The following is a 12,559-nucleotide window of genomic DNA, read 5'->3' on the forward strand; positions in this document are numbered from 1 at the left end:
CATTAAAGTTAAAGTTACATTAAAGTTAAAGTTACATTAAATTAAAGTTAAATTAAATTAAAGTTACATTAAATTAAATTAAAGTTACATTAAAGTTAAAGTTAAATTAAATTAAAGTTACATTAAAGATAAAGTTAAATTAAAGTTAAATTAAATTAAAGTTACATTAAATTAAATTAAAGTTACGTTAAATTAAAATTACATTAAAGTTAAAGTTACATTAAAGTCGGTTTTGGTATTCTACCGAGGATAAAGTTCAAAATCGGTTAACATATTATGGTTTTTGGTTCGACAACCTCTACAGATTGAAAGAGACAGACATTAGTTTGGAACTTTGGCTTGGATTCCACAGGGTGTCAAAGGTCAGGATCGGAGGCAAAATTAAGGTTTCTAGCCTGGCAAGCATTTATGTTTCAACCAATCCAGACAAGACTTGGCACAAAGAATTCCTTGCCACAGCCTTCTATACTAAAGCAAGTAAGCGTTGGTCTGGTGTCTTCAACTTTACAGGGGTCATGTGTCAAAATTGGTCGTAAAATTAAGGTTTTTGGTGTGCCAAGCCTTTCTTTGTTGAATCAAACCAGACAAGACTCCATGCACAAATACCTTACCACAGCAGCTTCAGGCTAAAGCAGGTAAATATTTCTACGGTGTAAATAATTCTTGTATGAGATGTTGCACAGTTGAGTCGTTGGGAATTCAAGACAGAGCAGTTGAGGGGAGAGGAAATCCATTCATCTTTCGGAGTTGGTTCATCTAACAGTCGCAGAGCGCAGCAACACATGCACTACACGGTCCTGCATGGGCCTGAAGCAAGTGGTGGTGGTTTTGGTTTAGCGGTGTTTTCATCTCATCATGGGTCTGCAATTCCACTGCAATGTTTTACATGCTCCCAATGCCCTCAGACGTACCATGTGGTATCAATTTTCACTTTGCTTGCTGTGATCGCCCTCAGTGCTCTTCATCTGTACCAATATCTCATCATCCTCCAAACAGTTCTGCAAGTAGCTCTAGCTGCATACGGTTATCTCTCCTTCCACTTGGTCTTCCCGGCTCTCACTTCCTGTTTCCTCCCACTTTGCATCTTTCAATTGGCTTGATTCTTCTCGTTTTGTTTTTCCCTTTCACCTTTCCACCCTATTTGATTTTATTTCTTCCCCTAGTCATTTAAAATTTGGTGTTGGCTTCATGGTGAGGTGCTAGCATGGGGTCCTAGGATCCTGAGTTTGTGCCCTTGTCATGCTGTTAAAACAACACCAGGTGGATTTACTCAGCCTGTCCTCCTGAGGTCCGGCAAAATGAATAGCCGCTTACTGGGAAGAATGAGCCATTCGACTATTGGAGTGGCGACCAGACCAGGATTGTTGGAGTGGCGACCCGACCAGGGGCGACTAAGGGGAGATATCTCGGTGTAGGGGGGGGGGAAGCACAGAGAGAGCAGAGGGTGCAAGACCAGAAAGGGGTTGGAAGACGATAGAGAGACCACCAACCTGTCTGCAATGGTAAAGTGATAGACTCAGCTTGATCATGGGAGATTCCAATGATCTCGAAGGCCTTGGTTTCCATGGTGTCATGCTGAGCAAGGTGTGAGGCAGGGTGCCAGCCTAATGTTTATATATTGAGTCTGGCCATCTATTGTGTTGCGCGTGCTGGCGCTAGCAGCATTGTGATTGGCTGAGCACATGTGCATTGCAGAGAGATGTCACGTAACCTCTCTACGTCTTTATATGTAGACACCGCAAACAATACATTTTTTTGTGAGTTGTGGTATGCTGTATGGCTTGGTGATGCTCCGTTCATTCTGGGCAAAGGCGTGAGATGCATCGTTTCCCTCAGGATGTGCAAAGAAGACATATATGGGCAGTGAAAGTAAGCCAAGAGGGATGGGAACCAATCAACAAATCCTAGTTGTGTTCGGTGAGTGTGTTTCTTCCTTCTGTCATGCAGAGCCAGGACATCCAATAAGCCAGGGCCTAGGGATATTCTTACCTCTGCGTGGTTCCTTGACTTCATCAAAATACTCTTCTCTGTGAGGCTACAGATGTACACGAAGAAGCAATGGGAAGTTCGTAAGAAGGACATGAAGGGATCCAAATCTGGAGGTGAACTTGGCAGTAAGAGTGCTGCAATGCGAGTTATCGTGAAAAAGATGAAGTAATGTTTTGCAAAATTCTTCACAACACACATCACCCTCTTTGTCGTACGATCGCCGTCGACTCCTGTTAGCCATCTCGTGCCAATACCGTCACAATTCTCTGCCAATTGTGTCATCCCTTTGCCTCCCCCCAACTACTATATGTAGCATATTCTACAGTTAGGTGTTGTGACTTAATTGAAGTAACTCAATTTCGGGGCTCTTCTCACTTGTTTGTCTCTCTTCTTCTCGCAGCCCATACATTCTTTACCCACGCATCATTTTGATTCTGGTGCCCCTCTGACTGATATTCTGTTACATTTTACTGTTGTGTTGTTGTTCTTCGTATGCGGCTTGTTCAAGAAAACTTGACCCACCAACCCACCAAAGAGTCTTTGGCCGATAATTATCCAGGGTCAATGAACTCAGTCGCACCAAGATCGACATCTAGCCCAAAATCGATCAAACCTCGGTAGGCAAAACGTAGCTGTCATTGCATTGCGCCAATTATTTTAGCATGCACTCTTTCCATTGCACTACAACTACGGGTAAAATAAGCCAACAACACTTAGTATTCCCAAGTGTTGAACCATCTAAGAACAAACTAATCCCTATGTTGCTTAACTTCGGTGATCGGACAAAAACCCGGTGTTTTTAACGTGATATGGTCGCAGACACATGGCCACTGTCAGCTGTGCCAGCAGAAGGAGGCAACATGGCACCCTTTGTTGAGTTTGCCAGACTGTATAGTGTATATATGTATATATGGCACTGCACCAGCTCAGAGGGAAGAGTAATATTCCATCAAGCTGTCGATGACAGCCTTTTATGTGAATAAGAGTTCAGGTGTGCCAAGGAAGTACTTTGCACGACGGAGGATGCTGAGCCAGCGACTGGGTTTGGAGGCCAACTTTGAAATGTGGTTTGCCCAAGAAAGGTCATGGCTGAGAGTGAGACCCAAGAGTTTGAGTGACTCAACCTATTTGAGATGGTTGTTGAGAAAGTAAATGGGAGGGTTTGCTGTTTGGTCCTTAGAGAGAGAGGGAGTGAATGTGTGGGATTTTTCAGGATGGAAAGACATATTCCAGGTGTTTGGAATGTTTTTCAATGCTGGAATATGTTTTTCAATCCAAGTATTATACAGTGGTTATGCTACTTTTCCATTTTCTTTCTTCTGAAAAGTATTATTTTGCAGAACCTCATTTTCATTTTCTTATTTACAAAGTCAATTTCTTGAACTTGCCTCTGTATAGTTTAATGTACGGTTCTTCAGTTTGGCTACAATTTCTACAAGTCTCTTCCAATGTCTTCCCGTAATGATGCCAAGTTATGGAGACTACGATGCCTCCTCTACTCTTCCCCTCCACCCCACCCTCCTCCAACCACAGCATAATAACTTCTTCAGCATTTAACTAGGGAAGTGGTGTTGGGTCCACAGCTTTATACCCAATAAGCTGATTGGCACTTTCTGGTTGGTTGGATTCCAAACAATCACTGAGGGCTGAATCAACATAGCTGTATTACTCGAACAACTGGGCCCAGTCCTATTCCTGATCTTCATCAATGATCTTTGACTCCCTGGAGAATCCTCTTGATCTATTTGCTGATAACTCCACCCTTTGCCGTGACATTCCTCATCCTTCAGACAGGCAAGGTACAGCCTCTTCCCTCTCTTCAGGACTTCATAAAATCGCTATCTGGTCAAACACTTGGAATGTGTCTTTCAATCCTGACAAAACTCGCACTCTCTCTTTCTCCGAAAGGACAGTCTGGCAACCCCTTTCCCCCATCTGCGTTCTTAACAATCTTCTTGTGGATCTTCAGTCATTCAAACTCCTGGGTCTCGCTATCAGCCATGATCTTTGTTTGGCAAACCACATTTCAAAGTTGGCATCCAAAGCCAGCCGCCGTCTGGGCATCCTCAGTCGTACGAAGTCCTTCCTTGACACAATGGAATCAACTTCCACACCCTCTTCAATCTCACGCTGCCCTCCAATACTTCAAGACAGATGTTCACCACCATCTCAGATCGTCTCCAATCCAAAACCTTGATATTTTTTTTTCTTTTCGTTAACCCACCCAACCAAATTCCTTCTAATTTTGCAGTTCTTTCTCCATGTATGCGTGTTTTGCATCCTTTTTTGCCTGTTACATCCTGATCCATTCAGTGTACTAGCTCTTCCATGATCATCGACAATTGATACAAAAAAACAACTGCTGTGTCAATTTGATGGCAGACAAGTGCTACAGGGAGATTAGACTGATTGAAATTTGTTTTATATTTCTTCCTACTAATGTATATTTTACATATTTTTATGGCCTATGTTGTTGTATGCTGCAGGTGTACTGGGTGATTTTTCCATGACGGCCCCTGCTAATGTACAAGTTGAGTTGAATGGAACGCTGGAGCTTCCCTGCCATTCTTCAATTGACACCAAAGACTCTATGATCATGTGGTTCATTGATGTGAGTCATAAGTTTTGAAAGCTGTACCTGCTTCTCTATTCAAAAAGAATGTCAAATGCAAGATTCAACTAGAATGGCACTCAGTAGAGAGCACACCTCCGCCTGGTGAACAGTTTAAGTTTTGTATCTCAGAGTAGACCAGAAAATCACAATACAGAATCGCATTTAATCAAAATCAATCACAGGAATCACCATAGGTCTAGTCTTTCATACCCTGATCTACCCCTCATTTTTGGCCATATCACTCAATGGTGAAGAATCACTTAAAAATTATACCAGCTGGATCCGGATCCGGATCTTCACCAAAATGTAAAAGATACTTCCTTATCACACACACAACCAAGATGTGGTCCACCAAGTTTTGTCCAAATCCATCCATAACGTTTTGATATATCCTGCTATGTATCGTTTTTGGTCCGATCTCCCAATGGTGAAGAATCACTTAAGTAATTAAATAACTCTCATATCCGAATCCATATTCAGATCTTCACCAAAATCGAATCGAATCGTCCTTGTCAGACACACAACCGGTCCACCAAGTTTCGTCCAAATCCGTCCACAGCTTTTTGAGATATCCTGCTATTGATCTCCCAATGTTGAAGAATAACTTAAAAAATAATATTAGCCGAATCCGGATCTTCACCAAAATCTAATCATTTAGTTCGTGTCACATATGCTACATCTCTGCGCAATTGCGTCCGAATCCGTCCACAACTTTTTCAGATATCTTGTTCACAAACGGACAAACAGACAAACAGACAGGGGTGAAAACATAACCTCCATCCACCTTTTGTGGCGGAGGTAAAAATGTATTTTCATGAAAATAAAGTTTTGTGTTTACAGTGAGTTGATCTTCAAATGAGATTACATTGCTGGCATTACATCAGTACTGTTTAACCAACATCAACTGCTGTTGTCCATCTAAAAAGTTAATTTTGACAAAAAGGAAAACTTTAATTTAAGTTCAAAATTGCATCAACGACTTTAACCGGTTATAATGTTAACCTCATATGACGACTCTACTACTTCCAAATAAACACAAAACTCAGTCATAATATTTGCCAAAAATACCATGTTGTTTTTTTTTGTTTGTTTACTTGTGCTTCACCAACAACAGGGCAACTTCATTTTGTGCTTTTCTTCTCATGCATAGGAACCTTTGACCGGTCGTCAAAGAATTCTTCACTGGGAAGATGAGATGATTCACAAGGATGCTGTTCCCAACTACAAAGACCGTATTAGCCTTGATATGACTGAAACTGGTGCTCCTCGTCTCCTGCTTGCTCCTGCTCGCCTCATTGACAATCGTATATTTATCTGTCAGGTCGTTGCGAGTCGCATTGGTTCCAAAGAAGCAATCACCAGTGTACTGGTGTACGGTACGGCACACTATGATGTGAGGATATAGTGTAAGTAGCCAGCTGATTTTACTGGTTAGCTGGTTTAGCAATTTGCCAGGTGGTTATCTCAATAGGTAATATGCTTTGCTTTTGGAGTTTATTGTTATTGGTCGCTTTTGAAGTACTAGTACACCCTTCCCCTTTAGGGGTGTCAGGAAGGGTCATTCCTTCTGGGATATATAGATTATAGTAGATCTACTGTCGGGCCTCAACAGCATTAGGGAGAGTGAGGGTGTTCATTTACCAAGTTTCTTGTAGAGTGCTCACCAAGTGGTTTAAGCATTCGAGCAAGCACTCCATTTGGAAGCTTTGATAAGGAATGACTGGCATGTCAAGCGCTAGCTCGCTGCTTGGTAACTAAACACACCCCGGATTTCCTCCCTTTCAGTTTCGGGTTAAACAACAGTAGCGACTGTTTCACAAGGCCATTACGAGAAACGCCACATTAGCGGCAGGAAGGTGCATGTTATTAACCTGTGTGGGGTATATATATTACGGTAGATCTTCACTCAGTTCCGTAAGTACTATGTGCCTCACGAATGTCAGGATTCCTTCAAATCAAATTTCTTTTAGATTAGTGTTAAACAGCATTAGCAACTGTTTAAAAAGGTAGTCAAATGTGTTTGTGGTTTATAATATTTTTACTTCTGGTGGGGGTGCTCCCACGAAAACGACACGACAAGCTATTTATGCATGTTAACATGGCGTTTGGCCAAGGAGGGATATATGGATTTTAATGCCTAAGGGGAGGTGGGATATTATTAGTATTAATATTGTTTTGTAATAACATTAATATTATGTTTTTGTTGTTAGAAGTGGCCTTGGAAAAACGCCACAATAAAGCTATCTTAACACGGATATACACCTCAACACACAACCCCATTGGTGGGGAAAACCCTCTTGGCGGAGAAAATCCCCTTGGGGAGGGGCGGGGGAGAGGTCAAAAATCGTCAGACAGTCAGACACCAAATTGTGTATTTTAGTATCGTGATGATTGGACACTTATTGGTCACAATAAGTAAACTGTCTGGTTTGTGATTGGCTACCTGTGAATCTCTTTTGCTCAGATTAACGGTTGCAAGGCGGTTAGCATTCAGATGATTCAATCCAATGTTTTACCTGTTCGCATTAATGGAGAATGACACAATCATTCAGGATTAAGACTAGTGTTCCATATTATCCTTGTGAATCTTTGTGCCTCCTTGTGATTTGCTCAGTTTGGGTTGGTAGAATGCTTCCGTTTTCTGTTTTCTATGTATTTGGGGTTGTTGAGGTGATTGTTTCAGGTGCTTGTACCTCACACAGTCTGAATGAGTAGTACTGGCACCTGTGATTATGCCTATCGGGTGTCATTTTTGTGAATTCTCGTTGAGTTTGAGGCAATATGTATTACTGAGATTATCTTGTTGGCTGCTTTAACATCACATTATGCCTGGTTAATGTTAGTTAACTTTTCACTGTATATGAAGCTATGCACAGAGAGCTTGTTGAGTCACTCAGTAATTCATCATTATTCATGTCTCCTTATCTTCCCTTGAAGAAACGACTAAATTTGTGGGGTTTTCTTTTTCCTTTCTTCTCGTTTTATTGAAATCATTACAGCGTATTATTATTTTTCTTAAATCCTTCCCCATATTTCTCACATCTGTGTCCACATTGACAAACAATATATATATATCATAGTGTGACAGGTTGGTAAATTGACAAAACTAACAAAGAGCTATCCTAACGGACGGCTTAATAATTCCCCCATTTTTTTGTCTCCGACGTATTTTCGTACGGCTTGTAGTACCTGCTTCAACCATGTGGCGCTATACTATGCACATTTACAGAGAGAGCATTGGGGGTCATCCCCTCACATTGAACCCCAGGGGCTATTAATTTGTTTTATTTCCTGAAACCTTCCATTGCCCCCTGCGAGTACAACCACCAGTTTCCCACTTATTCCGTCCAGCGGTTCAGGAGTGCATAGATATCAAACAAACACATAAACTGTATAATATTTCGTATCATAATTCCCCCACTACTATGTCTATGGTTTTCATGTAGAGAATGGGTGTGTATTATTATCATTTGTAATATCCCCTCACAGGGGGATGGTGGTATACAATATACGTACATGTACATTGAGAATTTGCATCTCCCACTTTAAACCCTGGGGGCTATGAAATTTTTATGGCCTAAAACATTATTGAACAACCACCAGTTTTCAACGAATTCCTTCCAGCATGGTTTAGCAGTGCAAAGAAGGCAAACAAAAAAACACTTTTCAAGTTATATATTGTATGATTCTTTCAAGAAAGACTTTGTGATTCGACCAGTAAGAGCAAATGTATACTCCAGTGCAGGCGTTTTAAAATACCTTGGAGACATGTGAGGTGGAGCCGAATGAGCCCTATTGGCGAGTCTGTGTCGATCCGCCCACTAGTCCCAAGTGCGCCCTATTGGCGAGTTTGTGTCGATCTGCTCAGTCGTGCCAAGTGCGCCCTATTGGTGAGTCTGTGTCGATCCGCCCCACTAGTGCCAAGTGTGCCCTATTGGCGAGTCTGTGTCGATCTGCTCACAAGTGCCAAGTGCGCCCTATTGGCGAGTCTGTGTCGATCCGCTCACTAGTGCCAAGTGCGCCTTATTGGCGAGTCTGTGTCGATCTGCTCACAAGTGCCAAGTGCGCCCTATTGGCGAGTCTGTGTCGATCCGCCCACTACTGCCAAGTGCACCCAATTGGCGAGTCTGTGTCGATCCGCCCACTAGTGCCAAGTGCGCCCTATTGGCGAGTCTCTGTCGATCCACCCACGAGTGCCAAGTGCACCCCATTGGCAAGTCTGTGTCGATCCGATCACTTGTGCCAAGTGAGCCCTATTGGAAAGTCTGTGTCGAGCCGCTCACTAGTGCCAAGTGAGCCCTATTGGAAAGTCTCTGTCAATCCGCCCACTAGTGCCAAGTGTACCCTATTGGCGAGTCTGTGTCGATCCACCCACTAGTGCCAAGTGCACCCTATTGGCGAGTCTCTGCCGATCCGCTCACTAGTGCCAAGTGCTCCCTATTGGCGAGTCTCTGTCGATCCGCCCACCAGTGCCAAGTGCAACCTATTGGCGAGTCTGTGTCGATCCATCCACGAGCGCCAAGTGCGCCCTATTGGAAAGTCTGTGTCGATCCGCCCACTAGTGTCAAGTGCGCGCTATTGACGAGTCTGTGTTGATCCGCCCACTTGTGCCAAGTGCGCCCTATTGGAAAGTCTGTGTTGAGCCGCCCACTAGTGCCAAGTGCGCCCTATTGGCGAGGCTGTGTTGATCCGCCCACTAGCGCCAAGTGCGCACTATTGGAAAGTCTGCGTCGATCCGCCCACTGGCGCCAAGTGCGCCCTATTGGCGAGTCTGTGTCGATCCGCCCACCAGTGCCAAGTGCAACCTATTGGCGAGACTGTGTCGATCCATCCACGAGCGCCAAGTGCGCCCTATTGGAAAGTCTGTGTCGATCTGATCACTTGTGCCAAGTGAGCCCTATTGGAAAGTCTGTGTCGATCCGCTCACTAGTGCCAAGTGAGCCCTATTGGAAAGTCTGTGTTGAGCCGCCCACTAGTGCCAAGTGCACCCTATTGGTGAGTCTCTGTCGATCCGCTCACTAGTGCCGAGTGCTCCCTCTTGGCGAGTCTCTGTCGATCCGCCCACTAGTGCCAAGTACAACCTATTGGCGAGTCTGTGTCGATCCGTCCACTAGCGCCAAATGCGCCCAATTGGAAAGTCTGTGTCGATCCGCCCACTAGTGCCAAGTGCGCCCTATTGGCAAGTCTGTGTTGATCCGCCCAATTGTGCCAAGTGCGCCTGATTGGCAAGGCTGTGTCGATCCGCCCACTAGCGCCAAGTGCGCCCTATTGGAAAGTCTGCGTCGATCCGCCCACAGGCGCCAAGTGCGCCCTATTGACGAGTCTGTGTCGATCCGCTCAGTAGTGCCAAGTGCGCCCTATTGGTGAGTCTGTGTCGATCCGCTCAGTCGTGCCAAGTGTTCCCATTGGTGAGTCTGTGTCGATCCGCCCACTAGTGCCAAGTGCGCCCTATTGGTGAGTCTGTGTTGATTCGCCCCACTGGTGACAAGTGGGCCCTATTGGCGAGTCTGTGTCGATCTGCTCACAAGTGCCAAGTGCGCCCTATTGGCGAGTCTGTGTTGATCCGCCCACTAGTGCCACGTGCACCCCATTGGCGAGTCTGTGTCGATCCGCTCAGTAGTGCCAAGTGTACCCGATTGGCGAGTCTGTGTTGATCCGCCCACTCGTGCCAAGTGCACCCTATTGGTGAGTCTCTGTCGATCCGCTCACTAGTGCCAAGTGCTCCCTATTGGCGAGTCTCTGTCGATCCGCCCACTAGTGCCAAGTGCACCGTTTTGGCGAGTCTCTGTCGATCTGCCCACTAGTGCCAAGGGCACCCTATTGGAAAGTCTGTGTCGATCCGCCCACTAGTGCCAAGTGCACCCTATTGGCGAGTCTCTGTCGATCTGCCCACTAGTGCCAAGTGCACCCTATTGGCGAGTCTCTGTCGATCTGCCCACTAGTGCCAAGGGCACCCTATTGGAAAGTCTGTGTCGATTCGCTCACTCGTGCCATGTGCGCCCTATTGGCGAGTCTGTGTTGAGCCCCCCACTAGTGCCAAGTGCGCCCTATTGGCGAGTCTGTTGATCCACCCATTTGTGCCAAGTGCGCCCTATTGGAAAGTCTGTGTTGAGCCGCCCACTAGTGCCAAGTTCGCCCTATTGGCGAGGCTGTGTCGATCTGCCCACTAGCGCCAAGTGCGCCCTATTGGAATGTCTGCGTCGATCCGCCCACTGGCGCCAAGTGTGCCCTATTGGCGAGTCTGTGTCGATCCGCCCACTGGCGCCAAGTGCACCCTATCGGCGAGTCTGTGTTGATCCGCTCACTAGTGCCAAGTGCGCCCTTTTGGAAAGTCTGTGTTGATTGGCTCACTAGTGCCAATTGCACCCTATTGGAAAGTCTGTGTTGAGCCACCCACTAGTGCCAAGTGCGCCCTATTGGAAAGTCTGTGTTGAGCCGCCCACTAGTGCCAAGTGCGCCCTATTGGCGAGGCTGTGTTGATCCGCCCACTAGCGCCAAGTGCGCCATATTGGAAAGTCTGTGGTGAGCCACCCACTAGTGCCAAGTGCGCCCTATTGGAAAGTCTGTGTTGAGCCGCCCACTAGTGCCAAGTGCGCCCTATTGGTAAGTCTGTGTCGATCCGCCCACTGGCGCCAAGTGCACCCTATCAGCGAGTCTGTGTCGATCCGCTCACTAGTGCCAAGTGCGCCCTATTGGAAAGTCTGTGTTGATCCGCTCACTAGTGCCAATTGCGCCCTATTGGAAAGTCTGTGTCGATCCACCCACTGCAGCATATCCACCAAGCAAAGCCCAATCTAGGGGAAAATGCAGATGTGCTGGATTATTTGGAGCCAATGCAATGGAGGGTGTACCATTTGCCATTAACATGACGTTTTATAAATGCTATAACGTTATTTATTTGTACCCAACCTATGCATATACTAGTTATATGGTAAAATGGTATTTATGCTTGACCAAGCACAACTTTAGTAACTCACTGACTAATTCACAAACTAATTTTATGTTCTCTGTTGCAGAGAGGCCAGTGCTGGAAGTAATATTTATCAACCAATCCATGGATGCTGATGGGAGTATGAAAACGGTGGGTACCATATCTACGTATGTAGAACCACCTCCATATATATGTAGAGAATGGCAGGATGGAGGGGGCGATGGTGGGTGGAGGGGAGGTGGGAGGTGATTGGGTGGAGGGGGAAATGGTGAGGTGGAGGGGAGGTAGGGGAATGGCAGGGTGGAGGGGAGGGATGGGGAATGGCAGGGAGGAGGGGAGGTGGGAGGTGATTGGGTGGAGGTGGAGGGGGAAATGGTGGGGTGGAGGAGAGTGATGGGGAATATCAGGGTGGAGGGGAGGGGAGATGATGGGGTAGAGGGGAGGCGGAAGATGGTTGGATAGAGGTTTTACGCAACACAACTTTACCCTATTACGCTCCATAAAGGGCAATCACTGCCCCCATCAGTGCACATATTACATCTGACTTGGCTCTCACAGAACCATGGTACAAGTTTACATTTAACTTACTCGAGCACACAGACCAAACTAAATTATTAACACGTTCTATATTTGGAGTGGTTGAGCTATGTTTCAATGTCTAAAAGGCGTAGTTTTCTAGTAAGGATATGTGTGAAGAGTGCCGCTATGTAGTCGGTGCAGTAAAGTGCTGTGTGGTGAGAGCAGGTTGGAAGCTGCTTCGCCAGAGATGGATTTCCTGAAGTACAACTGATATGGCTGATGAACAGAACCATTTTGAAACCCACAAAAGGTGTAGTTTTCAATATCAAAGACATAATGTGTGTGATTTTAAAAGTAATTTTGGCCAATTCTGAGCAACATCAAATTTCTCTGAAACAAACACACTTTTCGATGACTTGTCAGAACATCACGTGATCTACCCTTTCCCTTGTTTCCATAAATGTAGCAAAGTTTGTCTTGTTTCTATTTTCCCGCTAGAGGGATTT

The 12,559-nt window shown here is 45.3% G+C and overlaps 1 protein-coding gene across 1 annotated transcript in view; it reads left to right on the forward strand.

The window, feature by feature from the left end:
- Positions 1-12,559, forward strand: part of LOC137431547 (CD166 antigen) — a 61,042-nt gene that overhangs the window by 24,111 nt on the left and 24,372 nt on the right. Inside the window, exons 3-6 of the mRNA XM_068122974.2 lie at positions 4,476-4,600; positions 5,754-5,979; positions 11,620-11,684; positions 12,279-12,363. Coding sequence (XP_067979075.2) covers positions 4,476-4,600; positions 5,754-5,979; positions 11,620-11,684; positions 12,279-12,363 — 501 coding nt within the window. The remainder of the gene's footprint in view (positions 1-4,475; positions 4,601-5,753; positions 5,980-11,619; positions 11,685-12,278; positions 12,364-12,559) is intronic.

The sequence above is a fragment of the Myxine glutinosa genome, chromosome 7 (assembly GCF_964187855.1).
Source record: "Myxine glutinosa chromosome 7, kmMyxGlut1.1, whole genome shotgun sequence".
Classification (NCBI taxonomy): Eukaryota; Metazoa; Chordata; class Myxini; order Myxiniformes; family Myxinidae; genus Myxine; species Myxine glutinosa.